This window comes from Ranitomeya imitator, chromosome 3, assembly GCF_032444005.1.
Source record: "Ranitomeya imitator isolate aRanImi1 chromosome 3, aRanImi1.pri, whole genome shotgun sequence".
Taxonomy (NCBI): Eukaryota; Metazoa; Chordata; class Amphibia; order Anura; family Dendrobatidae; genus Ranitomeya; species Ranitomeya imitator.
Genome location: NC_091284.1, coordinates 671,901,263 through 671,928,820, shown reverse-complemented (window position 1 = coordinate 671,928,820; position 27,558 = coordinate 671,901,263). Strand labels below are relative to the sequence as shown.

At 46.7% G+C, this 27,558-nt stretch overlaps 1 protein-coding gene across 3 annotated transcripts in view; it reads right to left on the bottom strand.

The window, feature by feature from the left end:
* Window positions 1-27,558, bottom strand: part of WNT10B (Wnt family member 10B) — a 103,068-nt gene that overhangs the window by 38,454 nt on the left and 37,056 nt on the right. For all 3 annotated transcript variants that reach the window (XM_069758345.1, XM_069758344.1, XM_069758343.1), the window contains one exon: window positions 10,925-11,187. In XM_069758345.1, coding sequence (XP_069614446.1) covers window positions 10,925-11,187 — 263 coding nt within the window. The remainder of the gene's footprint in view (window positions 1-10,924; window positions 11,188-27,558) is intronic.

Sequence of the window (27,558 nt, the reverse complement as noted above, 5' to 3'; positions counted from 1 at the left end):
CTGCTGAGCAGGCTCCACTGCGGCTGGAGGAGAATGGGAGACCGCAGCGGAGACGGATCGAGATTCCCCCTGTGCAGCAGAGGAAACTCGACTCCTAACATTACCCCCTCTCCTAGGGCCCACCCCTCCTTGGGCCTCGCTACGTTCGAAGGCAGCAATGAGCTGTGGGGCCCGAATGTTTTCAGCAGGCTCCCATGACCTGATCTCTGGACCATAACCCTTCCAATCCACCAGATAGAACTTTTTGCCGCGTACCACCTTACACCCCAAAATAGCGTTCACCTCGTAATCGTCCGTAGACGAACCCGATGTCCCGGCAGATGACTCAGAAAACCGGGACATGTATACGGGTTTCAAGAGGGACACATGAAAGGTGTCGGTGATACCCAAGCGTGGAGGAAGAGCCAGGCGGTAGACCACAGGATTAACCTGTTCGAGAACCTTGAAGGGACCCAAGTAGCGAGGCGCAAACTTAGTGGACTCAACTCGCAGCCTGATGTTATGGGCGGAGAGCCACACCAAGTCGCCAGGAGCAAAGGTCGGAGCGGGGCGCCGATGAACATCGGCGGAGGACCTCATTCTCTCCTTGGAAGCCCGAATGGCATCCTGAGTGCGATCCCAAATGTCCCGTGCCTCCACAGCCCAGTCTGCCACTCTGGAATCGGCGGAAGACACGGGCATGGGCACAGGTACCTACCCGCGGATGCTGACCATAGTTAAGGAGGAATGGGGTCTGTCCAGTGGAGTCAGCTACAGCATTGTTAAGAGCAAACTCCGCCCACGGTAGCAAAGATGCCCAGTCATCTTGTTTAGCAGAGACAAAATGTCGCAGATATGTGACCAAGGTCTGGTTGTCTCTCTCCACCAACCCATTCGTCTCGGGATGATATGCCGAAGAGAGATTCAACTCGATACTGAGAAGGTGACAAAGCTCTCTCCAGAACCGAGACGCAAACTGGGGACCCCGGTCACTGACAATTTTGTCTGGCATACCGTGAAGACGGAAGATGTGTTTAACAAACAATGCTGCCAAGGCCCGTGCAGAAGGTAGCCGGGGAAGTGGCACCAAATGCACCATTTTAGAAAAATGGTCGGTGATAACCCAAATGACAGTAAAGCCACGTGACTTGGGCAAACCCACCACAAAGTCCATCCCGACCATCTCCCAGGGCCTGTCTGCCACCGGCAGAGGGTATAACAACCCAGCTGGCCGTTGACGGAGAGACTTATTTTTGGCACAAGAGACACATGCCCGAACGTAGTCTCCAACGTCACGAACCATATGTGGCCACCAATACATTCTCGCCAACAACTCAGATGTCCTCTTTGCCCCAAAGTGTCCACCCACTCTGGATGAATGAGCCCACGAGAGAACCTCCAGACGCAAATTGATGGGGACAAAAGTCTTGCCCGGAGGCACAGACTCAAGCGAAACCGGAGCTATGGTTCTCAGACTCTCTGAAGGGACAATGAGCCGAGGCTCGTCCTCCTCCTCCACAGTTGACACCAGGGAGCGAGAGAGAGCGTCAGCACGAATGTTCTTCTCCCCGGCGAGATAATGTAGAGTGAAGTGGAACCGGGAGAAAAACAAGGACCATCTGGCCTGACGAGAATTCAGCCGCTGGGCTGTCTGTAAATAGACCAAATTCTTGTGGTCCGTGAAGACTTGGAATGGGAACTGAGCATCCTCCAAGAGATGTCTCCATTCCGAAAAGGCCAACTTCATTGCCAGCAACTCCCTATCCCTGATGGAGTAATTTCTCTCCGCTGGTGAGAAGGTTTTTGAGAAGAAGAAGCATGGATGCTTCCGACCTTGAGCATCCTTTTGATAGAGGACTGCTCCTGCACCAACAGAAGAGGCATCCACCTCCATTAGGAATGGCTTATCCACATCGGGACGATGTAAGATGGGAGCGCTAGCAAAGTGGGACTTAATAGAAGTGAAGGCCTTGGAGACCTCTTCGGACCACGATTTAGGATTCGCTCCCTTCTTGGTGAGGGATACCAAGGGAGCTACCAGGGTTGAGAAGTGGGGGATGAACTGACGATAGTAATTTATGAACCCCATAAAGCGCTGCACCGCTTTCAGAGAATGGGGTTCCTGCCAGTCCATCACTGCCTGTAGTTTGGCAGGATCCATAGCCAATCCCTGGGCCGAGATGATGTAGCCCAGGAAAGGTAAAGACTCCTGCTCAAACATACACTTCTCCAATTTGGCATAGAGGGAGTTTGCCCGTAGGAGGTCGAAGACTTTGCAAACATCTCTCCGGTGGGAGTCAATATCTGGAGAGTAGATAAGAATATCATCCAGATAGACTACGACCGAGGTGGAAAGCATATCCTGGAAGATATCATTCACAAAGTCTTGGATAACGGCTGGGGCATTACAGAGCCCGAAGGGCATCACCAGATATTCATAGTGCCCATCCCTGGTGTTAAAGGCCGTCTTCCATTCGTCCCCCTCACGGATGCGAATCAGGTTGTAAGCACCCCGCAAATCTAATTTAGTAAATACCCTTGCTCCCCGAAGTCTATCGAATAACTCAGATATCAAGGGCAAAGGATACTTATTCTTAACGGTGATGGCGTTAAGACCCCTGTAGTCTATGCATGGGCGCAATTCCCCATTCTTCTTCTGCACGAAGAAGAACCCTGCCCCAGCAGGTGACACTGACTTCCTAATGAATCCTCTTGCCAGATTTTCCCGGATGTACTGTGACATTGCCTCCGTCTCCGGGAGAGATAGCGGATAAACTCGACCCCGGGGAGGCTCAGCACCAGGCAAGAGATCAATAGGACAGTCATAGGGGCGATGAGGCGGAAGGACCTCCGCCGCCTTTTTGGAGAACACGTCTGCATAAGACCAATACTGCTTGGGGAGAGAGGATAGATCTGCGGGTACCTCAGTAGTAGCAACCTGAACGCACTCCCTCTGACACCTACCCCCACAAGATTCACCCCAACCCAGAATTCTGCCTGAGGACCACTCGATATGAGGAGAGTGGTACCTTAGCCAAGGTATTCCCAACAGGACCTCATCAATTCCTTCCGGAATGACGAGCAGAGAAATTATCTCCTGATGAGATGGCGACATGGACAGAGTAAAAGGGATGGTCTGGTGTGTTATCTGTGAGGGCAATGTCGACCCATTCACCACTCGCACCGTTACTGGTTGAGCAAGCATAACCAGGGGTATTGCGTGACATTGGGCAAAGGCAGAAGACATAAAATTGCCCTCCGCCCCAGAATCCACGCAGAGCTCTACCGAGTGGGAGAATGAGCCAATAGTAATTGTCCCCTTAAAGGACAACTTAGAGGCAAACGTCGCCGTGTCTAGTGTACCTCCACCTACTACCACTAGACGCTGACGTTTCCTCGACCGCTGAGGACATCTGGTGGCTAGATGTCCTGACTGCTGGCAAACATGACAGACCCTGAGTGCACAAGCGGTCCGGGACTTAGATCCTGCTTGTGACACTTCCCTGGCCTCATGTGACTCAGGAACCAGGACCGGAAATTCCAGAGGTTTGGCGAAAGTAGGAGCCAGCCGAAACCTCTGCCTACACTGGGCTCGCTCTAACCTCCGCTCGTTAAAACGGAGGTCAATTCGAGTGGAGACAGTTATTAACTCCTCCAGTGTGGCAGGAATCTCCCTAGTGGTCAGAGCGTCCTTAACGTGGTCAGCCAGGCCCCTCCAAAATATGGGGATAAGAGCTTTATCCGACCAATCCAGCTCAGATGCTAAGGTGCGGAATTGGACGGCAAAATGACTGACCAAGGACTCACCCTGAGTTAATGCCAGCAATTGGAGCGCAGTATCATGGGTGACTTGAGGTCCTAAAAAGACCTGTTTCAGAGCGCTCAGAAACAGCGGAGCACTCTGCACCACATGATCGCCACGCTCCCACAGCGGCGTAGCCCATTCCAACGCCCTGTCCGACAATAGAGACAGAATAAATCCCACCTTAGCCCGCTCTCTGGGAAAACGTGTAGCCAGGAGCTCGAGGTGAATAGAGCACTGACTCACAAATCCCCTACAAAACTTGCTATCACCAGAAAATTTTTCTGGCAGCGGGAGGCAAGATAATGTCGGAACAGGGGTGGCAATGGACATAGTAGCTGCAGCCACACTGGCAGCCTGTACAGCTACTGCAGTAACATCCACAGCTGAGGTCGCGCTCTCGAGAGCCGCCAACCTACCCTCCAGCTGCTGGATATGCCGCAGAGATTGCTGTTTGTCTGTCATCACTAGCCAGACCCTGGCGCTAGTATAATGTTAGGACTGGCGGAACGCACCAAGAGAGATGATATAGATGCGTTCGCAGTCCGGGGTCCACCGTGCAGGTGAAACCTGCTGCTAGGAAATGACAGACAATATGGCGGTATTCAAAAGTATACACGCGTGGGTTAAACCTCACCCAGCGTGAAGAAAGCGATCCTGTTGCGTCACAGGACCGCGGTACCGCACATAGAGCGCGAGCAAGTGGTCAGCGAACTAAACCCCAACAGGGATTGTAGTCCGATTAGACCCTTGCTGGCACTACACCGCTACTGGGTGTGAAAGGAATTATATAATTAAGGCACCAAAGTGCGAACTGTGCCGTGCTGGCAGGCACCACTAAGCACCCAGACGTGGGTCAGGAAGCGCACACTGGCACGTGGCACCGCACTGGCGGTCACAGCAGTAGACGCTGACACGTGTGTGACACGTTGAGTGATAAGTCGGGCGCTAGATAGCAGCCATACTCCATACGCGAACAATCATACAATAGGGTAGGGGTATTTAAAGAACGACTTGCACTCACAACAAACACACGTATTAAATTGTACACTAGCGCATGGCCGTGCGGTCATGCGCAGTTTATATAGTTGCAGGACAGGAAGCGGCCACAGAAACTTTGCCCTTCCAAGACCTGCCAAGAGGACCAATAGAATGCGCTGCAGAGTCTGAGCACATGACCCTCGATCTCCAACGGGAGATCTTGCCCTGGGCATGCTCAGTGTGCGCAGACAAGGACTTAGTCCCAGAGAAGTCCACTCGCTGCTGACCAGTATAGGCTTTACAGGCAGAAGCTGGAGAAGCAGCAGTAACTCTTCTCACAGAGTCAGACTGAGCGAGATGCTGGGATCGACGTCCCTGCTGAGCAGGCTCCACTGCGGCTGGAGGAGAATGGGAGACCGCAGCGGAGACGGATCGAGATTCCCCCTGTGCAGCAGAGGAAACTCGACTCCTAACAGAGATGAAATAGATTTAGCAAAGTGAGGCCCGACTTACTGAATAGACCGAGGATAGGAAAGATAGCTTTGCGGTCAACACAAAAACCTACAAACAACCACGCAGAGGGGCAAAAAGACCCTCCGCACCGACTAACGGTACGGAGGTGCTCCCTCTGCGTCTCAGAGCTTCCAGCAAGCAAGAAAAACCAATATAGCAAGCTGGACAGAAAAAATAGCAAACAAAAAATAACACAAGCAAAACTTAGCTTATGCAGGATAGACTGGCCACAGGAACGATCCAGGAGGAAGCAAGACCAATACTAGAACATTGACTGGAGGCCAGGATCAAAGCACCAGGTGGAGTTAAATAGAGCAGCACCTAATGACTTAACCTCATAACCTGAGGAAGGAAACTCAGAAGCCGCAGTACCACTCTCGACCACAGGAGGGAGCTTGGCCACAGAATTCACAACAATCTCCTTCCTAAACCCGACATGATATGAGAAATGGTTTACATACAAGTAAACCATCTCATATTCCCATTTTTTTTGCATATTCCACACTACTAATGTTACTAATGTTACTAATATTCCATACTACTAGTGTATTAATAGCCTAGAGAGGGTCCACGGTTATTGGCCCCCCCTGGCTAAAAACATCTGCCCCCAGCCACCCCAGAAAAGGCACATCTGGAAGATGCGCCTATTCTGGCACTTGGCCACTCTCTTCCCATTCCCGTGTAGTGGTGGGATATGGGGTAATGAAGGGTTAATGTCACCTTGCTATTGTAAAGTGACATTAAGCCAGATTAATAATGGAGAAGCGTCAATTATGACACCTATCCATTATTAATCCAATAGTTTGAAACGGTTAAAAAAAACACACACATTATTAAAAAGTATTTTAATGAAATAAAAACACAGGTTGTTGGAATATTTTATTATCCAGGTAATCCACCTGAAGACCCTCACTCTGTAAGAAAGGAATAATAAAAAAACAACAATATCTCATACCTTCCGATGATCTGTCACGTCCCACGATGTAAATCCATCTGAAGGGGTTAACATTTTTTACAGGCAGGAGCTCTGCTATAATGCAGCTGTGCTCCTGGCTGTAAAACCCCAGCGAATGAATGGAAACTAGGTCAATGACCTGTAGTCACCTTCATTCGCAGTGTTGCACCCTCTGCTGGATGTCCTTCGAGCGTGGGAAAAAATCAGAAAAGTTCCCAGGCTCGAGTTCATATGAGGACAACCAGCAGAGGGCGCATCACCGCGAATGAAGGTAACTACAGGTCATTGACCTACTTTACATTCATTCGCTGGGGTTTTACAGCCAGGAGCACAGCTGCATTAGCAGAGCTCCTGCCTGTAAAAAAAATTTAACCTCTTCAGATGGATTTACATCGTGGGACGTGACAGATCATCGGAAGGTATGAGATATTGTTGTTTTTTTATTTTTCCTTTGTTACAGAGCGAGGGTCTTCAGGTGGATTACCAGGATAATAAAATATTCCAACAACCTGTGTTTTTATTTCATTAAAAGACTTTGTAATAATGTGTTTGTGTTTTTTTTAACCATTTCAGACTATTGTATTAATAATGGATAGGTGTCATAATTGACGCCTCTCCATTATTAATCTGGCTTAATGTCACCTTACAATAGCAAGGTGACATTAACCCTTCATTACCCCATATCCCACCACTACACGGGAATGGGAAGAGAGTGGCCAAGTGCCAGAATAGGTGTATCTTCCAGATGTGCCTTTTCTGGGGTGGCTGGGGGCAGATGTTTTTAGCCAGGGGGGCCAATAACCATGGACCCTCTCTAGGCTATTAATATCTGCCTTCAGTCACTGGCTTTACCACTCTGGCGGAGAAAATTGCGCGGGAGCCCACGCCAATTTTTTCCGCGATTTAACCCTTAAATATAATAGAGCACCCAAATTTTGCACATACACACTACTAACATTAGTAGTGTGGAATATGCAAAAAAAATGGGGATATGAGATGGTTTACTGTATGTAAACCATGTCTCATATCATGTCGGGTTTAGGAAGGAGATAGCAAAAGCCGGCAATTGAATTACCGGCTTTTAATCAATCTAGCGCTGCATTAAATATAAATATATATATATAGGTGTCTCCCTGACATATATATATGTATATATACCTATTCTATGTGTATATATCTACTCTAATCTAAGCTGTCAGTGTGATTTTACTGTACACCGTGCTGAATTGCCGGCTTTTCAAAGGACACCGGTGCGTAAAAAACAGACAGCACTCGCATGGTGCGAGTGCTGTGAGGTTTTTTTCTCGCACCCATTGACTTGTCCGAGAATCGCAGCAATACGCAACATGCGATTTTTTTCTCAGTCCGATTTCGGCTGAGAAAAAAATTGCATATGGAATGTCACCTATTAAATAACATTGGTCCGAGTGCAATCCGATTTTTTATCGGATTGCACTCGTCCGTTTTCCTCGCAAGTGGAAAGGGGCCCTAAAAGACACTTTTCCACAACCTCAAACAGTGACACTCCAAACTCCACTATGGTGAAGACCAAAGAACTGTTGAAGGGCACCAGAAACAAAATTGTAACCGTGCACCAGGCTGGGAAGACTGAATCTGCAATAGGCAAACAGCTTGGTATTTGATATTTGCAGTTTCTTTATTTGGCCTACGTGTTTAGAAGTACTACAGACTTCTTCATCAAGACAAAAAAAACATAGCAAGCAACAGATACATTTATAACATTAAGAAAATGAAAGGAAGGAAAAAGATGCCAGACAGAGGATAAATAAAATATAATAAATCTTTATTGAAAAGCCATTAAAAGAATAAAAAGATCGAAACAGGGAAAACAAAAAAGGTGGATATGAAGTACAATAGATGGCTGCAACAATGAAGGTCTATGAAAGAATAGATATGGTAGTAGACCAGAGGGAGTAATCAAGTTGATTGTACATAAAGTGTGCCAGAGTGAAAGACTGGTGGAAAGCATGCCAAGACGCATGAAAGCTGTGATTAAAAATCATGGTTATTCCACAAAATAACTCTTCCTGAGTTAAAACATTAGTATTGTTGTTTCTAAATTACCTTGTTTTTTTTTTCTTTGCATTATTTGAGGTCTGCAAGCAATGCATTTTTTGCTATTTTGACTATTTCTCATTTTCAGAAAATAAATACAAAATTTATTGCTTGGAACTTCAGAAACATGTTGTCAGTACTTTATAGAATAAAAGAACAATTTACATTTTACTCAAAAATATACCGTATATACTCGAGTATAAGCCGACCCGAGTATAAGCCGACCCCCTAATTTTGCCACATAAAACTGGGAAAACTTATTGACTCGAGTATAAGCCTAGGGTAGGAAATGCAGCAGCTACCCGTGAATTTAAAAAATAAAAATAGATGCTCCATACCGTTCATTATTGCCCCATAGATGCTCTATATAAAGCTGTGCCACATATAATGCTCTGCACCGTTGATTATGGCCCCATAGATGCTCCTTATAAAGCTGTGCCCCATATAGAATGCTCTGCACTGTTCATTATGGCCCCATAGATGCTCCTTATCAAGCTGTGCCATATAGAATGCTCTGCACCATTCATAATGGCCCCATAGATGCTCCATATAAAGCTGTGCCCCATATATAATGCTCTACACCGTTCATGGCCCCATAGATGCTCCATATAAAGCTGTGCCACATAGAATGCTCTGCACCGTTCATTATGGCCCCATAGATGCTCCTTATAAAGCTGTGCCATATACAAAGCTCTGCACCATTGATTATGGCCCCATAGATGCTCCTTATAAAGCTGTGCCCCATATAGAATGCTCTGCACCGTTCATTATGACCCCATAGATGCTCCTTATCAAGCTGTGCCATATAGAATGCTCTGCTCCGTTCATTATGGCCCCATAGATGCTCCATATAAAGCTGTGCCCCATATATAATGCTCTGCACCGTTCATGGCCCCATAGATGCTCCATATAAAGCTGTGCCATATAGAATGCTCTGCACCGTTCATTATGGCCCCATAGATGCTCCTTATAAAGCTGTGCCCCATATATAATGCTCTGCACCGTTCATGGCCCCATAGATGCTCCTTATCAAGCTGTGCCATATAGAATGCTCTGCACCGTTCATTATGGCCCCATAGATGCTCCTTATCAAGCTGTGCCATATAAAATGCTGCTGCTGCAATAAAAAAAATCACCTCTCTTCGCTCAGGACCCCCGGCACTTTCAATATTTACCTGCTCCTCGTGCGGCTCCGTCTCCAGCACTGATGCTCAGCAGAGTGCGCGCACTGACTACGTCACCGCGCCCTCTAACCTGAGCGTCACTGCCAGAGGACGCTAGAGACGGAGCAGCACCAGAGCGAGGAGCAGGTAAATATCGCGCAGCGCTCCCCTCCCCGTATACTTACCTGCTCCCGGTGCGGTCCCTGCAGTCCCGGCTTCTCCCGGCGCTGCATCTTTTTGCTGTATTGAGCTGTCACAGTTACCGCTCATTTTCAGTCATGAATATGCGGCTCCACCTCTATGGGAGGTGGAGCCGCATATTCATTTCTGTAATGAGCGGTACCATGTGACCGCTCAATACAGGAAGAAGATGCAGCGCTGGAAGAAGCAGGGACTGCAGGGACCACGCCGGAGCAGGTAAGTATAACTAGACAGCCCCCGCTCCCCCTCACCTGCCGACCCCCGAGTATGACTCGAGTATAAGCCGAGAGGGGGACTTTCAGCCCCCAAAAAATGGGCTGAAAATCTCGGCTTATACTCGAGTATATACGGTACCTATAAAGAGAAAAATCTGAAAAACTGAAAATTTTGCAGTGGTCTCTTAATTTTTGTCAGATCTGTATATATTATTTTACAAATTATTTGTCCCAGGTTGTTGAACTGTTTATCCATTGGGCTGTGTATTCATGTTGCACTTGCACTTTATTTACAATCAACTTGATTATTCCACCTGGTCTACTACCATATCTATTCTTTCTTTCTTTCTTTGTTGCAGCCATCTATTGTACTTCATATCCACATTTTTTTGTTTTCCCTGTTTGGATCTTTTAATTATTTTAATGGCTTTTCAATAAAGACTTATTATATTTTATTTATCCACTGTCATCTTTTTCCTTCCTTTCATTTTCTTAATGTTATAAATGTATCTGTATTGTGTTGCTTGCTATGGTTTTTTGTCTTGATGAAGAAGTCTGTAGTACTTTGAAACACGTAGGCCAAATAAAGAAACCGCAAACATCACTTGTGTAGACCTGGATTGATCACCTAGATTACCAGCAGTACGGATTATACACAGGCTTCCCTTCCTGTGTTTCTGCGGTTTGAGGAAGCATTGAACCTGCAGCAGCTGGATTTTTATTCCATAAAAATGTTGTGTATACACAACTATACCACGTTAGCATAAACATTTTAATGCTTTTTATTTTTCTCTTGGGTAAGACCCTATTACATTGTTGTTGCTCCCTACTTTGTTCCTCATTGTACATCTGTGATTGTGTCAGATTGGATGCACCCAGTAAACTGAGTGATATAGCGTTGGATTCAGGGTCTCTTTTCCTACATTATACTACTCTCAGATGAGGTAGCTAAAACCTGCTGACAAATTCCCTTTAAATATGTTGTAAAACTGAATTGTATGTCATAGATAACCCAAGTATTTTTTGACATTGACCATACCTCTTTTCAGGATAGCACTGTCGTGTGGTACTTTGCCCCCGGTCTCCAAAGTGGAACAATTCCAGCGCTGTCCTTTCAACTGGTGCTGACATTCATGGATAGCTATCTGAATTCCCTGTAAAGCTGAAGCTGTCACATCAGGGCTGCGCACACAAAGTCCAAGTTGGCGTTTACTTAAGCCAGGTAATGTCAAACAGACAGTGTTTGGAGTCAGGATGGGATCATTGGGCAACTTTAAACCCAAAATATCATTGCACAGTACTCTGGAAAGAGAGAAAATATAAGTAAAATGCAACTCTCCAATAATGATCAATTTATAGTAGATTTTAACATGACAGCATAGAATATGATGAACATGTAGTAAGATTTTATGCAAATAGTCAGAAATGTTACAAACTCTGCTATTATTAAATATTTTTCTGCCTTTATTCTGTGATTAGGTTAAATGGGTTATGCAGGACTATACTGTATAATTTTTTTTTACTACAGGCCTAAGTAATAGCAGGCAAGTCGTTATGCCCAGCTCTGATTTCTGCTGACACAGAGCAGTCACAACCGCTCCTGCCAGCGATTCAGCTGCTTGACCCGTCAGCAGATCGGCCCAGAAGAAGAGCTACTATGTTAATGTGGAGCAACTGAATCGCCGGCAGCAGCGGTGAGCAACCGCTCTGAGCCCACACTGGGTAGAATAAGCAGATAGTTACCTCTGTTAGCAGCTGCCTGTTAGTTTTTAGGCACATAATAAATCAAAATATATTAGTTCTGGACAAAACTAAAGGAAACATAACTATAAATACACTCCTAAATACTTTTAATTAGTACATCACAACCATTTTGTCAAGGGAGATAAACTATTATACAGTAGGACATTAAAATGGCCCAATTTTCTTACAATAATAAAAACCTTTCAGGTGCCTGTGAGTATGTGCAATAGAAAAATCTGATCATGAGACATGGAGATAATCTATACCATTTCTGTTCAAGTTATTGCCATGTCACAGCAGCCTCTCAGGATTTAGACAGGGTGGTCCACAGTGTGGGAAGCTTCCTTTTACCTCAGCACTCCTGATATTGACAGGGTGGACCATAGTGTGAGCATCTTCTTCTTACCTCAGCACTCCTGGTATCAAGAGTGTGGACAGCAGTGTGCGAGCAGCTACTTCTTACCTCAGCACTCCTGGTATCAACAGAGTGGACAGAAGTGTGTGAACAGCGACTTCTTACCTCAGCACTACTGGTATCAACAGAGTGGACAGCAGTGTGAGCAGCTACTTCTTACCTCAGCACTCCTGGTATTAATAGTGTGGACAGTAGTGTGTGAGCAGCTACTTCTTACCTCAGCACTCCTGGTATTAATAGTGTGGACAGCAGTGTGAGCAGCTACTTCTTACCTCAGCACTACTGATATCAACAGAGTGGACAGCAGTGTGTGAGCAGCGACTTCTTACCTCAGCACTCCTGGTATCAACAGAGTGGACAGCAGTGTGAGCAGCTACTTCTTACCTCAGCACTCCTGGTATCAACAGTGTGGACAGCAGTGTGTGAGCAGCTACTTCTTACCTCAGCACTTCTGGTATCAACAGAGTGGACAACAGTGTGAGCAGCTACTTCTTACCTCAGCACTACTGGTATCAACAGAGTGGACAGCAGTGCGAGCAGCTACTTCTTACCTCAGCACTACTGGTATCAACAGAGTGGACAGCAGTGTGAGCAGCTACTTCTTACCTCAGCACTCCTGGTATTAATAGTGTGGACAGTAGTGTGAGCAGCTACTTCTTACCTCAGCACTCCTGGTATCAACAGTGTGGACAGCAGTGTGAGCAGCTACTTCTTACCTCAGCACTCCTGGTATTAATAGTGTGGACAGCAGTGTGAGCAGCTACTTCTTACCTCAGCACTCCTGGTATCAACAGTGTGGACAGCAGTGTGCGAGCAGCTATTTTTTACCTCAGCACTTCTGGTATCAACAGAGTGGACAGCAGTGTGTGAACAGCGACTTCTTACCTCAGCACTCCTGGTATCAACAGAGTGGGCAGCAGTGTGAGCAGCTACTTCTTACCTCAGCACTCCTGGTATTAATAGTGTGGACAGTAGTGTGTGAGTAACTACTTCTTACCTCAGCACTCCTGGTATTAACAGGGTGGACAACAGTATGAACAGTCTCTTCTTACCTTAGCTCTTCTGGTATCTCCAGTATTAGGTCAGATACACAAGGTTGACAGTTGTCAATAGTAAAAAGTTGGGGACACACAGGGTTAATAGCAGCGGTAATGGAGTGAGTTACCCGCGGCATAACGCGGTCCGTTAACGCTGGCATTAACCCTGTGTGAGCGGTGACTGCGGGGAGTATGGAGCGGGCACCGGGCACTGACTGCAGGGCAGTAGGGAGGGACTAATCGGACTGTGGCCGTCGCTGATTGGTCGCGGCAGCCATGACAGGCAGCTGGCGAGACCAATCAGCGATTTGGATTCCATGACAGACAAAGGCCGCGACCAATGAATATCTGTGACAGAAGGACAGACAGACAGAAAGACAGAAGTGACCCTTAGAAAATTATGTAGTAGATGTAAATACATTTCCATTAGTTATAAGTTTATATTATATTTTCTCAGATAATCCCTTTAATGGGATTTTTGTATTATATCAACTTACTACATCTGTCCACAGGATAAAAGATAACTGCTAGAGTTTTGGTGGTCCAATGATGATATCCCCATGGAAAACTTGTGTCTACTGATTGAATGGGTTACATGACCCCTGATACTTTTGAAAGTCTATAGGACTTACAACAATAGCGCTTATCTATTTCTAGGACTCCAATAGAGATTGAATAGAGCATCAGAGCACATACACAACCACCACTTTATTCAAACTGAGGACACAACGTCCCCTTTCAAGCGATCAGAAGGGCTCTTATTGGTTAGACAACCACCGATCAAGTAATCATATATCCTATGGATAGGTGATATGATAACCTGTAAAAAAAGTCTCTCTAACCCCTTTCTGACCTCGGACGGGATAGTACATCCGAGGTCAGATCCCCTGCTTTGATGTGGGCTCTAGCGGTGAGCCCACATCAAAGCCGCGACATGTCAGCTATTTTGAACAGTTGACATGTACGCGCAATAGCGTCGAGTGGAATCGCGATCCACTCGCCGCTATTAAGTAGTTAAATGCCGCTGTCAAACGCTGACAGCGGCATCTAACTACTGCTTCCGGCCGCGCGGCCGGAAATGCGCTCATCGCATCAGCGATGCGTCAGGATAGTAACCATAGAGGTCCTTGAGACCTCTATGGTTACTGATGCCGGCTTGCTGTGAGTGCCACCCTGTGGACGGCGCTCATAGCAAGCCTGTAATTAAGCTACATAGGAGCGATCTGATGATCGCTGCTATGTAGCAGAGCCGATCAGGCTATGCCAGCTTCTAGCCTCCCATGGAGGCTATTGAAGCATGGCAAAAGTAAAAAAAAATGTTAAATAAATATGAAATAAATAAAAAAATATAAAAGTTTAAATCACTCCCCTTTCGCCCCATTCAAAATAAAACAATAAAAAAATCAGGGGGGGCGTGGCCTAACTGCCGATGGAGTAGGTCGCACAGAGCGGGAGCTCCGCAGCCAGGAACCTTAAAGCGGCCCATATCTACCTCTTCGGTGTTCTCGTTCACCTCCGCGATATCGGTACCAGCTCCCGGTGCGGTGGTGAGTGTATGGGGAAATCTAAAGCGGGCACCCGTGATCCCTCCAGGAGAATTCCTGATTTCTTTGCGGCCACCCCACAGCCACCGCCGAAATCCAAGATGGCGCCGTCCTCCCCCAGGCCTTCCCGCTCTTCGCAACGCAACGCTCAAGCGTTGCAATCAAGTGGTGCAGCGTTGCATTCAGGCGGAGCAGCGTTGCCTTCAGGCGGAGCAGCGTCGCACTCAGGCGCTGCGGCGTCGGATTTAGCTGACGGTCCGGTAAGTGCTGCTCTCCTCAAGGGTCTACTTGGAGACCTCAGAACCTCCATTCAAGAGGATATGCGCACTATGCTGGCTGAACTAAGAGGGGAGGTGGTGGAGTTGGGTAATCGCACTGACTGCCTGGAACGCAAGATGGCGGAGCTGGTCTCTTCCCATAACGAACTCTGGGACGCTCATGAGACCCTGCAAACCCTGGCCACTAAAACCCACTCTAAAGCCCTGGACCTGGAAGATAGGTCCAGGAGAAATAACGTCAAACTCAGAGGCATTGAGGAATCTGTCCTTGCAGGGGATTTGAAGCTATTTTTCAGGACTTTATAGCTGCAGCTCTCCCTCAGTTTGCTCCAAAGGATATCATAATTGACCGTGTGCACAGGATCCCTAAACCCTCTGGCCTGGGTCCCTCCGTCCCAAGAGACGTGCTGGCACGCATACACTTCTACGAAATGAAGGAAGATTTTCTCCAGGCTCTAAGGAAGAATCCAGCTCTACCTGAAAGATTTGCACGCATCTCTGTTTTTCCAGATCTCTCCTCGGGTACTTTGGCCCTTCGGAGGGCCTTTGCCCCCTATACTACTATCCTCAGAGAGAAAGGCATCCAGTATCGCTGGGGGTTTCCTACCAAGCTCCTCATCCGCAAAGATGGATCGATCACCACCTGCCTGACGCCGTCTCACGCAGCTTCCGCTCTCTCCAAATGGGGACTCTCAACTCCTGACTCTCCGGTCTCTGTGAACCTTTCTAGGCCTGGAGGTGGCCTGAGCCCACAGCATCAATGGTTCCTGGCTATTTTCCTGCACGGATTTACTTTGTTTTCCTTTTTCTTGTTTTTAAGCTGCGCTGGTCCCTCTTTCGAGTGTATCCGCAGCACTTGTTTGCCCCATAGGTGAACTGTTTTTTGATTCTCACCTTTTGGACTCAGGGTATCCCTGAATGGACCTCGGTCCACTGGTTTATTTGTTATTTGTCGTATGTCTTGTTTGTGTCCTCCCTTCTCTTTCTTCCCTTCTTCCAGTTTTCCCACATGTATGCTCTAGGTTACTGGCCACATGTCTTCTACTCTCATACACAGGTTATCGGTGTCCAGATGATTGCAAAACTGTTTACATGACCTCATTATGAGTATCTCGTTGTATTCAATTAATGTTAATGGTCTCAACTCTCCGGGCAAGAGGTCTGTTGTGTGGCGTCAGTTGGGCAAATCCCGCCATGATATTTTATGTCTTCAGGAAACACACTTGCTGGAATGTGATAACCCCAGAATGCATTCAGGTTTATACCCGCACCAATTTTTTGCTAATGGCCCGTCAAAAAAGGCGGGAGTAGCCATTTTTTTTAGCAGGGCCAACTCCTTCCAGCTGGTTCGCTCTATTGCGGATCCGCTGGGTAGGTTCATTGTGGTTCTATGCCTTATTAACAACGCACCCTACACCATTGCCTCGATCTATGCCCCTAATGTAGGGCAGCTCAAGTTTCTGGAGGGAGTTTTCAAAATTCTACACGATGTCCAACACGGTCACAAACTGATTGCTGGTGATTTCAATGCTCCAATGTCTAGGGATTTGGACTGCTCTGCCTCCTCCCTGTCAAGATGCGAAGCAGGTCCTCTGACTAATTCTTTCAACCTACATGATATCTGGAGATATCTGCATTGCGGCGAGAGAGACTACACGTTCTTGTCTCCCAGGCACAGCTCCTACAGCAGGATTGATTTTGTGCTGGTGAATGACGTGGCTCTTCCTCATTGCATCTCAGCAGATATAGGCAGTATCACATGGTCGGATCATGCCCCGGTGTCCCTTACTCTAAAAGACCCCTTGGCCATCAGGCCTCCCACACACTGGCGTCTCAACGCCCATCTCCTTGCTGACCAATCTAACTCCCAGGGTATTGAGGAGGCCTTGCGGGAATTTTTTGCTTCCAATGATACCCCTGACATATGTGACGACACCCTTTGGTTTGCCCACAAGGCGGTAATTAGGGGTTGCCTCATTAAGATGGCGGCAACGGCCAAAAGAAAGTATAATGCAGCTCTCCAATCTGCCCTAGATGAATTAACTCATCTCGAGACGGCTCACAAACTATCCCCTACACCAGCGCTTTTCTCTGATCTCTCTACAGCCCGCATGCATGTCCGCAACCTGCTCTTCCATAAAGCTGAGAAGACTCTGAGGAAAACTAGAGCTAAATTTTATGCAATGGGGGACCGAGCGGGTGCTGTTCTGGCTAGACGTGTTAGGAGGAGAGAGGCTCAATCCAAGATCCCATTCTTGCTCAGGACTGACGGCTCACAGGTGTGCAACCCTATTCATATTGCTGAGGAGTTTGCATCTTATTATTACTCTCTCTATGACCTCGGGTCTGACCCAGGGATTCCCCAGCCTTCGCGGGAGTCAATTTTGGCATTCTTGGAGAAGGCTAATCTCCCCTCGGTCACTTCGGAGCAGCTCTCTTTCCTAAACTCCCCCATTGTCGAGTCTGAGCTCACGCAGATTGTCAGAGAGGCCAATAAGGGTTCCTCCCCTGGGCCAGATGACTTTTCTTTTCTTTACTATGCCCAGTTCTGTCCTGTCCTCTCCCCTTATCTTTTGCGCCTTTTTAATAATTGGTTGTCGACAGGCAGTATTAGGGCTGAGGGGTTGGAGGCTTCCATAGCGACTCTCCCCAAACAAGGGAAACCCCCAACATCTCCGGGGAACTTCCGCCCGATAGCACTCTTAAACTGCGACGTTAAGATTTATGCAAAAATCTGGGCCAACAGATTATTCTCGGTGCTCCCTGGCCTCATTCACCCAGACCAAGTTGGGTTTGTTCCTGGCAGACAGACCAGGGATGGCACCAGGCGCCTGATAGATCTTTTGGATGTGGTGGAGAGGGGTGGCCTCCCCAGTGTATTCCTGTCGCTAGATGCCGAAAAAGCGTTCGACAGGGTGCACTGGGGATATATTGAACTCATACTGGAGAAATTTGGGCTTATCGGGCAAATTGGTAGAGCGGTTATGGCATTATATTCCAACCCCTGTGCGTCGGTTCGATTGGCGGGTTTTGGGTCTCGAACATTTCCCATTCGGAATGGTACGCGTCAGGGCTGCCCCCTCTCTCCTATCATCTTTGCTCTGGTCATGGAGCCCTTGGCTGCAATGGTCAGGCAAAGTGTGGACATAAATGGAATTGTGGTGGGGGGAACTGAACATAAAATTGGTCTCTATGCCGACGATGTGGTATTGACCTGCACCTCACCTCTAACCTCGTTGAACGCGATCACCTCCATTTTAACTGAGTTCTCGGCGGTCTCATACTACAAACTTAATTTGACCAAATCCACAATCTTTCCCCTTTTTCTCCCGGTTCCCCTCCACATCCAAATTCAATCACAATACGCGTTCATTTGGGCTCCCCTGGGCTTCACATACCTAGGTATCAAGATAACGAGGTTAGACAATATAGTTTGCGCTAATTGTGAGGGAACTCTTGTGGAGATCAGGAAGGGCATGGATCATTTATCGAATGCGTCGCTCTAATGGATGGCCCGCATACAAACTGCTAAAATGCTATTCCTAAGTAAAATTATGTACAGTATCTCTTCCGTTGCCTCCCCCTTTCTATCCCCGCGAAGTTTATTTCAGCTTTTCAATCGCTTATAGATCGGTTTATTTGGAACAAGAAGCCACACAGGGTCAGGCGTCGGATTATGTCCCTACCGTACTCTGTGGGTGGGCTGGGCGCTCCTGCGGTACAGTCTTACTATGGGGCGGCGATCCTTGAGCCCCTTAAAATATGGTGGGAGGGGAACTCATGCTTGCCCTGGTTCCTTATTGAGTCCCACTTTGCACCCCAGAACTCGCTTAAACTACTCTTAGAACTTCAGCTGCTTCGGGTTCCTCTTGTGGGCCCTTGTCTCCGCTCTATCAGGAATGCTGCTAAACTCTGGGCGCTGCTTAGCTCCTCCCATTTGGGGTTCATGTATGATTATGTCTCTTTGCGGGCTTTGGAGTATGCTATCGGGCACATCTCTCTTTCCTCCTGGAGAAGTCGTGGGGTGCTCCGGGTGGCGGACCCATTTGGCTCAGATGGTCTTCTGTCATTTGAGGACCTCTCAGGGAGATTCTCCCTAAATATCACTGACTTTTTCCAATATCTTCAGCTCCGTAGGTTTCTCAGGTCACGTCGGTCGTTCGGGGCGCCCCCGCCTTTAACAGAGGACCCGGCTCATAGGTTCTTCAGACCAGCCACTATATTGCCCCATGGCATCTCCATTATCTACAAAGCCCTCATATCCTATGGTTCCACTGACAAATTTCAATTTATGACTTCCTGGGAGTCCTCGCTGGGCTTTGAGGCCTCCCTGGAGGATTGGCAGTTTGCAATGATACATCCCTCTAAATTCTCCTCATGTATTGGCCACTTGGAACAGGTGAAAAAGATACAACTTCATTGGTACATTACCCCCGTCCGCTTGGCGAGGTTTTCCCCATCTTCCTCCCCTCTCTGTTGGAAGGGATGTGGCGCCTTGGGGTCCTCCTCCCATGTTTGGTGGTCGTGCCCGCAGATTCAGGCTTTCTGGCGCGAGGTGGAGGCACTGATTATCGATCTGACTCGTCTCCCCCTGGCGCTGAGTGGTCAGCTCGCTGTCCTGGGCATTTCCCTCATCGATCTCCCCTCCCCTCTCCGGCCCATAGTCTCTAATGTCCTATTTGCCGCCAGACAATGCATTGCGAAACATTGGAGGTCCTCGGATCTCCCTTCCAGAGCCGAACTGATTGCCAAAATCGACTTACACTTCTGCTATGAGGTTATTATGGCTCAGGGTTTGTCGAGGAGAACTAGGGTCCTCTCATGGTGGGACCCCTGGGTGTCCTCCGCATACATCTCCCAGTCTGCTCCTACCCTCATTTAAAACGTATGTTTCATCAATCTCCTTTTTTTGCTGTACTTGACACTGTAATTGTGTATTTTGTACTGATTATGTTGTGGTCTTCATGTATTTTGTACTGCATTTGTCCCCTCATCCCCCTTCCCTCTCCGATTGCCCTCCCCTCCCTTCTTCCCCCTCCTCTTCCCGAAGTTCACTGATGTGTGGTTTAATATGCAATTTCTCAATAAAAACTTATTGGTTAAAAAAAAAAAAAAATCAAACATACACATATTTGGAATTGCCGCGTTCAGAATCGCCCGATCTATCAATAAAAAAAAGATTAACCTGATCGCTAAACAGCGTAGCGAGAAAAAATTAGAAACGCCAAAATTATGTTTTTTTGGTCACTGCAACATTGCATTAAAATGCAATAACGGGCGATCAAAAGAACGTATGTGCACCAAAATAGTATGACTAAAAACGTCAGCTCGGCATACAGAAATAAGCCCCCCCCTGACCCCAGATCACGAAAAATAGAGACGCTACGAGTATCGGAAAATGGTGCAATTATTTTTTTTTTTTTAGCAAAGTTTTGCATTTTTTTTCACCACTTAGATAAAAAACAACCTAGACATGTTTGGTGTCTATGAACTGGTAATGACCTGGAGAATCATAATGGCAGGTCAGTTTTAGCATTTAGTGAACCTAGCAAAAAAGACATACAAAAAACACACATGGGATTGCACTTTTTTTGCAATTTCACCGCGCTTTGAATTTTTTTTCCATTTTCTAGTACACGACATGGTAAAACCAATGATGTTGTTCAAAAGTACAACTTGTCCCGCAAAAAAAAAAGCCCTCACATGGCCATATTGACGGAAAAATAAAAAAGTTATGGCTCTGGGAAGGAGGGGAGGGAAAAACGAACACGGAAAAACGGAAAATCCCAAGGTCATGAAGGGGTTAACTTTGTGTACGTTTCAACAGGTTGGCTACTTTATCTTTATTTTAACAAGTGTGTTTGGTACAAGATTTCATGGTGCTTACTAACATATTAAAATTATCTAAAATGTATATATGTTGTTGATCCTGCTCATAGACTGCACAGCTCTCATGTTCTCAAAATAGTCTTCAGCGACCTCCAGTTTAATCATGTGCAGTGTTTTTAAACTGGAAGAGACAATCATAAAAGGGCTTTAATAAGTTTTTTTTACAAAAATTCCTTATGGTTTTGGATTATTTACTTGCTGTCTTTTAATAGGAACCCTGATAGATTTTCCTCTAATAGAAGTAATCAATCACATGGGTTCACAGTACATTGCAAGGCTGAGCACTGATAAATATGCTATAGCCAGTGGTGCATCGCTAATGGTGGCAGACCAGACAGCCAATATGAGGGCTGAATGTGGGGTGGGAGATCCGGTGAAGGCACAGGGACCCCCCTCCCCACTTAGCATCACACTTTCAGCTATATCCGCATCCTTGTTTCAAAGCAGCAATTGTGATGACATCACTACATGACGCCCGCTGTGAGCAGTTTCAGAACACACGCTGCAGAGTCCGAAGCAGCGGGGGACTGGAGAGAGGTGAGCAGTTTACTTTTTTGTTTAAAGCAATTAGTACATTGTACTCATTGGGGCAATCATGTTTTGTGGTGGCAATTCTACAGTTTGAAGGGCTTTGAGGGGGCCATTATATTGTTTGTAGGGCTATGTGGGACACCAATAAACTGCTTGGAGAGCAGTGTATGGGGATCATTATACTGTGTGGAGGGCTGTAAGGGGCATTATATAATGTGGGAGCCATTATACTGTGTGGAGGCCATTATATAGTGTGGAGGGCTGTGCGAGTACCATCATGCTATGTAGAGGGCTGTGTGTTGTGAATTCTGTGGCTGAATTCACTCCTGTGGTCACAAGTGGTACTGCAGCTTCTGAGCTTCCTCCCTCAGGTGTTCTGGTGAGCTCGTTAACTGCTTCATTATTTAACTCCGCCTGATGCTGCTATCCTTGCTCCTTGTCAATGTTTCAGTGTTGGATCTGAGCTTCTCCTGATTGTTCCTGTGACCTGCTGCTCTGTATAGCTAAGTGCTTTTTGCTTTTCTGTTGCTTTTTTTCTGTCCAGCTTGTCTTTTGTTTTGCTGGAAGCTCTGAGACGCAAAGGGTGTACCGCCGTGCCGTTAGTTCGGCACGGTGGGTTTTTTTTGCCCCCTTTGCGTGGTTTTGCTTTAGGGTTTTTTGTAGACTGCAAAGTTCGCTTTACTGTCCTCGCTCTGTCCTAGAATATCGGGCCCCACTTTGCTGAATCTATTTCATCCCTACGTTTTGTCTTTTCATCTTACTCACAGTCATTATATGTGGGGGGCTGCCTTTTCCTTTGGGGAATTTCTCTGGGGCAAGTCAGGCCTATTTTTCTATCTTCAGGCTAGCTAGTTTCTTAGGCTGTGCCGAGTTGCCTAGGTAGTTGTTAGGCGCAATCCACAGCCGCTTTTAGTTGTGTTTAGGATAGGATCAGGTGTGCAGTCTACAGAGTTTCCACGTCTCAGAGCTCGTTCTTGTATTTTTGGGTATTTGTCAGATCACTGTGTGCGCTTTAATCGCTAAGCACACTGTGTTTCTGGATTGCCTTCATAACACCTGTCATTAGCAAACATAACAGTACAAGGAGCCAAACTAATGATTCTCAATAGAGGGAAAGAAAAAGTTCTGACATAATTTTTTTTTTTTTTTTTTTTCTGCTCTGTGTTCACTTTTTTTCCCCTAGACATTTGGGTGATTCTGGACACAGGTGTGGACATGGATATTCAGGGTCTGTGCTCTTCAATGGATAATCTCGTTATAAATGTACAAAAAATTCAAGATACTATTGATCAGAAATCTATGTTAGAACCAAGAATTCCTATTCCTGATTTGTTTTTTGGAGATAGAACTAAGTTTCTAAGTTTCAAAAATAATTGTAAGCTATTTCTGGCCTTGAAACCTCATTCTTCTGGTAATCCTATTCAACAGGTTTTGATTATTATTTCTTTTTTGCGCGGCGACCCTCAATACTGGGCATTTTCTCTTGCGCCAGGAGACCCTGCATTGAGTAGTGTCGATGCGTTTTTCCTGGCGCTCGGATTGCTGTACGATGAGCCTAATTCAGTGGATCAGGCTGAGAAAAATTTGCTGGCTTTGTGCCAGGGTCAGGATGATATAGAAGTATATTGTCAGAAATTTAGGAAATGGTCAGTACTCACTCAGTGGAATGAATCTGCGCTGGCAGCTTTGTTCAGAAAGGGTCTCTCTGAGGCTCTTAAGGATGTCATGGTGGGATTTCCTATGCCTGCTGGTTTGAATGAGTCTTTGTCTTTGGCCATTCAGATCGGTCGACGCTTGCGCGAGCGTAAATCTGTGCACCATTTGGCGGTACTGCCTGAGGTTAAACCTGAGCCTATGCAGTGCGATAGGACTATGACTAGAGTTGAACGGCAGGAATACAGACGTCTGAATGGTCTGTGTTTCTACTGTGGTGATTCCACTCATGCTATTTCTGATTGTCCTAAGCGCACTAAGCGGTCCGCTAGGTCTGCCGTCATTGGTACTGTACAGTCCAAATTCCTTCTGTCCATTACCTTGATATGCTCTTTGTCGTCGTTTTCTGTCATGGCGTTTGTGGATTCGGGCGCTGCCCTGAATCTGATGGATTTGGATTATGCTAAACGTTGTGGGTTTTTCTTGGAGCCTTTGCGGTGTCCTATTCCATTGAGAGGAATTGATGCTACACCTTTGGCCAAGAATAAACCTCAATACTGGGCCCAGCTGACCATGTGCATGGCTCCTGCACATCAGGAAGTTATTCGCTTTCTGGTGTTGCATAATCTGCATGATGTGGTCGTGTTGGGGTTGCCATGGCTACAAACCCATAATCCAGTATTGGATTGGAATTCCATGTCGGTATCCAGCTGGGGTTGTCAGGGGGTACATGGTGATGTTCCATTTTTGTCGATTTCGTCATCCACCCCTTCTGAGGTCCCAGAGTTCTTGTCTGATTATCAGGATGTATTTGAAGAGCCCAAGTCCGATGCTCTACCTCCGCATAGGGATTGTGATTGTGCTATCAATTTGATTCCTGGTAGTAAATTCCCTAAAGGTCGATTATTTAATTTATCCGTGCCCGAACACGCCGCTATGCGCAGTTATGTGAAGGAATCCCTGGAGAAGGGACATATTCGCCCATCGTCATCACCACTGGGAGCAGGGTTCTTCTTTGTAGCCAAGAAGGATGGTTCGCTGAGACCGTGTATTGATTACCGCCTTCTTAATAAGATCACTGTTAAATTTCAGTATCCCTTGCCATTGTTATCTGACTTGTTTGCTCGGATTAAGGGGGCTAGTTGGTTCACTAAGATAGATCTTCGTGGTGCGTATAATCTGGTGAGAATCAGGCAAGGAGATGAATGGAAAACTGCATTCAATACGCCCGAGGGTCATTTTGAGTATCTAGTGATGCCGTTCGGACTTGCCAATGCTCCATCTGTGTTTCAGTCTTTTATGCATGACATCTTCCGTGAGTATCTGGATAAATTCCTGATTGTTTACTTGGATGACATTTTGATCTTCTCAGATGATTGGGAGTCTCATGTGAAGCAGGTCAGAATGGTTTTTCAGGTCCTGCGTGCTAACTCTTTGTTTGTGAAGGGATCAAAGTGTCTCTTCGGTGTGCAGAAAGTTTCATTTTTGGGGTTCATCTTTACCCCTTCTACTATCGAGATGGATCCAGTTAAGGTCCAAGCCATCCAGGATTGGATTCAGCCGACATCTCTGAAAAGTCTGCAAAAGTTCCTGGGCTTTGCTAATTTTTATCGTCGCTTCATCTGTAATTTTTCTAGCATTGCCAAACCATTGACCGATTTGACCAAGAAGGGTGCTGATTTGGTTAATTGGTCTTCTGCTGCTGTGGAAGCTTTTCAGGAGTTGAAGCGTCGTTTTTGTTCTGCCCCTGTGTTGTGTCAGCCAGATGTTTCTCTTCCGTTCCAGGTCGAGGTTGATGCTTCTGAGACTGGAGCAGGGGCGGTTTTGTCACAGAGAGGTTCTGATTGCTCAGTGATGAAACCATGTGCTTTCTTTTCCAGGAAGTTTTCGCCCACTGAGCATAATTATGATGTGGGCAATCGAGAGTTGCTGGCCATGAAGTGGGCATTCAAGGAGTGGCGTCATTGGCTTGAAGGAGCTAAGCATCACGTGGTGGTATTGACTGATCATAAGAACTTGACTTATCTCGAGTCTGCCAAGCGCTTGAATCCTAGACAGGCCCGTTGGTCGTTATTTTTTGCCCGCTTCGACTTTGTGATTTCGTACCTTCCGGGCTCTAAAAATGTGAAGGCGGATGCTCTGTCTAGGAGTTTTGTTGCCGACTCTCCGGGTTTATCTGAGCCAGCGGGTATCCTCAAGGAAGGAGTCATTGTGTCTGCCATCTCCCCTGATTTGCGGCGGGTGCTGCAAAAATTTCAGGCGAATAAACCTGATCGTTGTCCAGCAGAGAAACTGTTCGTCCCTGATAGGTGGACTAATAAACTTATCTCTGAACTTCATTGTTCGGTGTTGGCTGGTCATCCTGGAATCTTTGGTACCAGAGAGTTAGTGGCTAGATCCTTCTGGTGGCCATCTCTGTCACGGGATGTACCACTTTTGTGCAGTCCTGTGGGATTTGTGCTAGGGCTAAGCCCTGCTGTTCTCGTGCCAGTGGGTTGCTTTTGCCCTTGCCGGTCCCAAAGAGGCCTTGGACACATATTTCGATGGATTTCATTTCTGACCTTCCCGTTTCTCAAAAGATGTCAGTCATTTGGGTGGTCTGTGATCGCTTTTCTAAAATGGTCCATCTGGTGCCCTTGGCTAAATTGCCTTCCTCCTCTGATTTGGTACCTTTGTTCTTTCAGCATGTGGTTCGGTTGCATGGCATTCCTGAGAATATTGTTTCTGACAGAGGTTCCCAGTTTGTTTCAAGGTTTTGGCGAGCCTTTTGTGGTAGGATGGGCATTGACCTATCCTTTTCCTCGGCTTTCCATCCTCAGACTAATGGCCAGACCGAACGAACCAATCAGACCTTGGAAACATATCTGAGATGTTTTGTTTCTGCAGACCAGGATGATTGGGTGTCCTTTTTGCCGTTGGCTGAGTTCGCCCTTAATAATCGGGCCAGCTCGGCTACCTTGGTTTCTCCATTTTTTTGCAATTCTGGGTTCCATCCTCGTTTCTCTTCAGGACAGGTTGAGTCTTCGGACTGTCCTGGTGTGGATTCTGTGGTGGATAGGTTGCAGCAGATCTGGACTCAGGTAGTGGACAATTTGATCTTGTCCCAGGAGAAAGCTCAACTTTTCGCTAATCGCAGACGCCGTGTGGGTCCCCGACTTCGTGTTGGGGATCTGGTTTGGTTATCTTCTCGTCATATTCCTATGAAGGTTTCCTCTCCTAAATTTAAACCTCGTTTTATTGGTCCGTATAGGATTTCTGAGGTTCTCAATCCTGTGTCTTTTCGTTTGACCCTCCCAGACTCCTTTTCCATACATAATGTATTCCATAGGTCGTTGTTGCAGAGATACGTGGCACCTATGGTTCCATCTGTTGAGCCTCCTGCCCCGGTTTTGGTGGAGGGGGAATTGGAGTATATTGTGGAGAAGATTTTGGATTCTCGTGTTTCTAGACGGAAACTCCAGTATCTGGTTAAATGGAAGGGTTATGCTCAGGAAGATAATTCCTGGGTTTTTGCCTCTGATGTTCATGCTTCCGATCTTGTTCGTGCCTTTCATGCGGCTCATCCTGGTCGGCCTGGGGGCTCTGGTGAGGGTTCGGTGACCCCTCCTCAAGGGGGGTGTACTGTTGTGAATTCTGTGGCTGAATTCACTCCTGTGGTCACAAGTGGTACTGCAGCTTCTGAGCTTCCTCCCTCAGGTGTTCTGGTGAGCTCGTTAACTGCTTCATTATTTAACTCCGCCTGATGCTGCTATCCTTGCTCCTTGTCAATGTTTCAGTGTTGGATCTGAGCTTCTCCTGATTGTTCCTGTGACCTGCTGCTCTGTATAGCTAAGTGCTTTTTGCTTTTCTGTTGCTTTTTTTCTGTCCAGCTTGTCTTTTGTTTTGCTGGAAGCTCTGAGACGCAAAGGGTGTACCGCCGTGCCGTTAGTTCGGCACGGTGGGGTTTTTTTGCCCCCTTTGCGTGGTTTTGCTTTAGGGTTTTTTGTAGACTGCAAAGTTCGCTTTACTGTCCTCGCTCTGTCCTAGAATATCGGGCCCCACTTTGCTGAATCTATTTCATCCCTACGTTTTGTCTTTTCATCTTACTCACAGTCATTATATGTGGGGGGCTGCCTTTTCCTTTGGGGAATTTCTCTGGGGCAAGTCAGGCCTATTTTTCTATCTTCAGGCTAGCTAGTTTCTTAGGCTGTGCCGAGTTGCCTAGGTAGTTGTTAGGCGCAATCCACAGCCGCTTTTAGTTGTGTTTAGGATAGGATCAGGTGTGCAGTCTACAGAGTTTCCACGTCTCAGAGCTCGTTCTTGTATTTTTGGGTATTTGTCAGATCACTGTGTGCGCTTTAATCGCTAAGCACACTGTGTTTCTGGATTGCCTTCATAACACCTGTCATTAGCAAACATAACAGCTGTGTAGGTGTTTTCGTACTGTGTGGAGGGTTGTCTGGAAGGGTATGTAGGCTATTATACTGTATGGTGGGATGTGTGGGAGCAATCAAATTGTATGGAGGGCGGTGTCAGGGCCATCATATTGTGTATGGGCATCAGTGGGAGCTATCATACTGTGTTGTGGGCATCATCATGTGTGG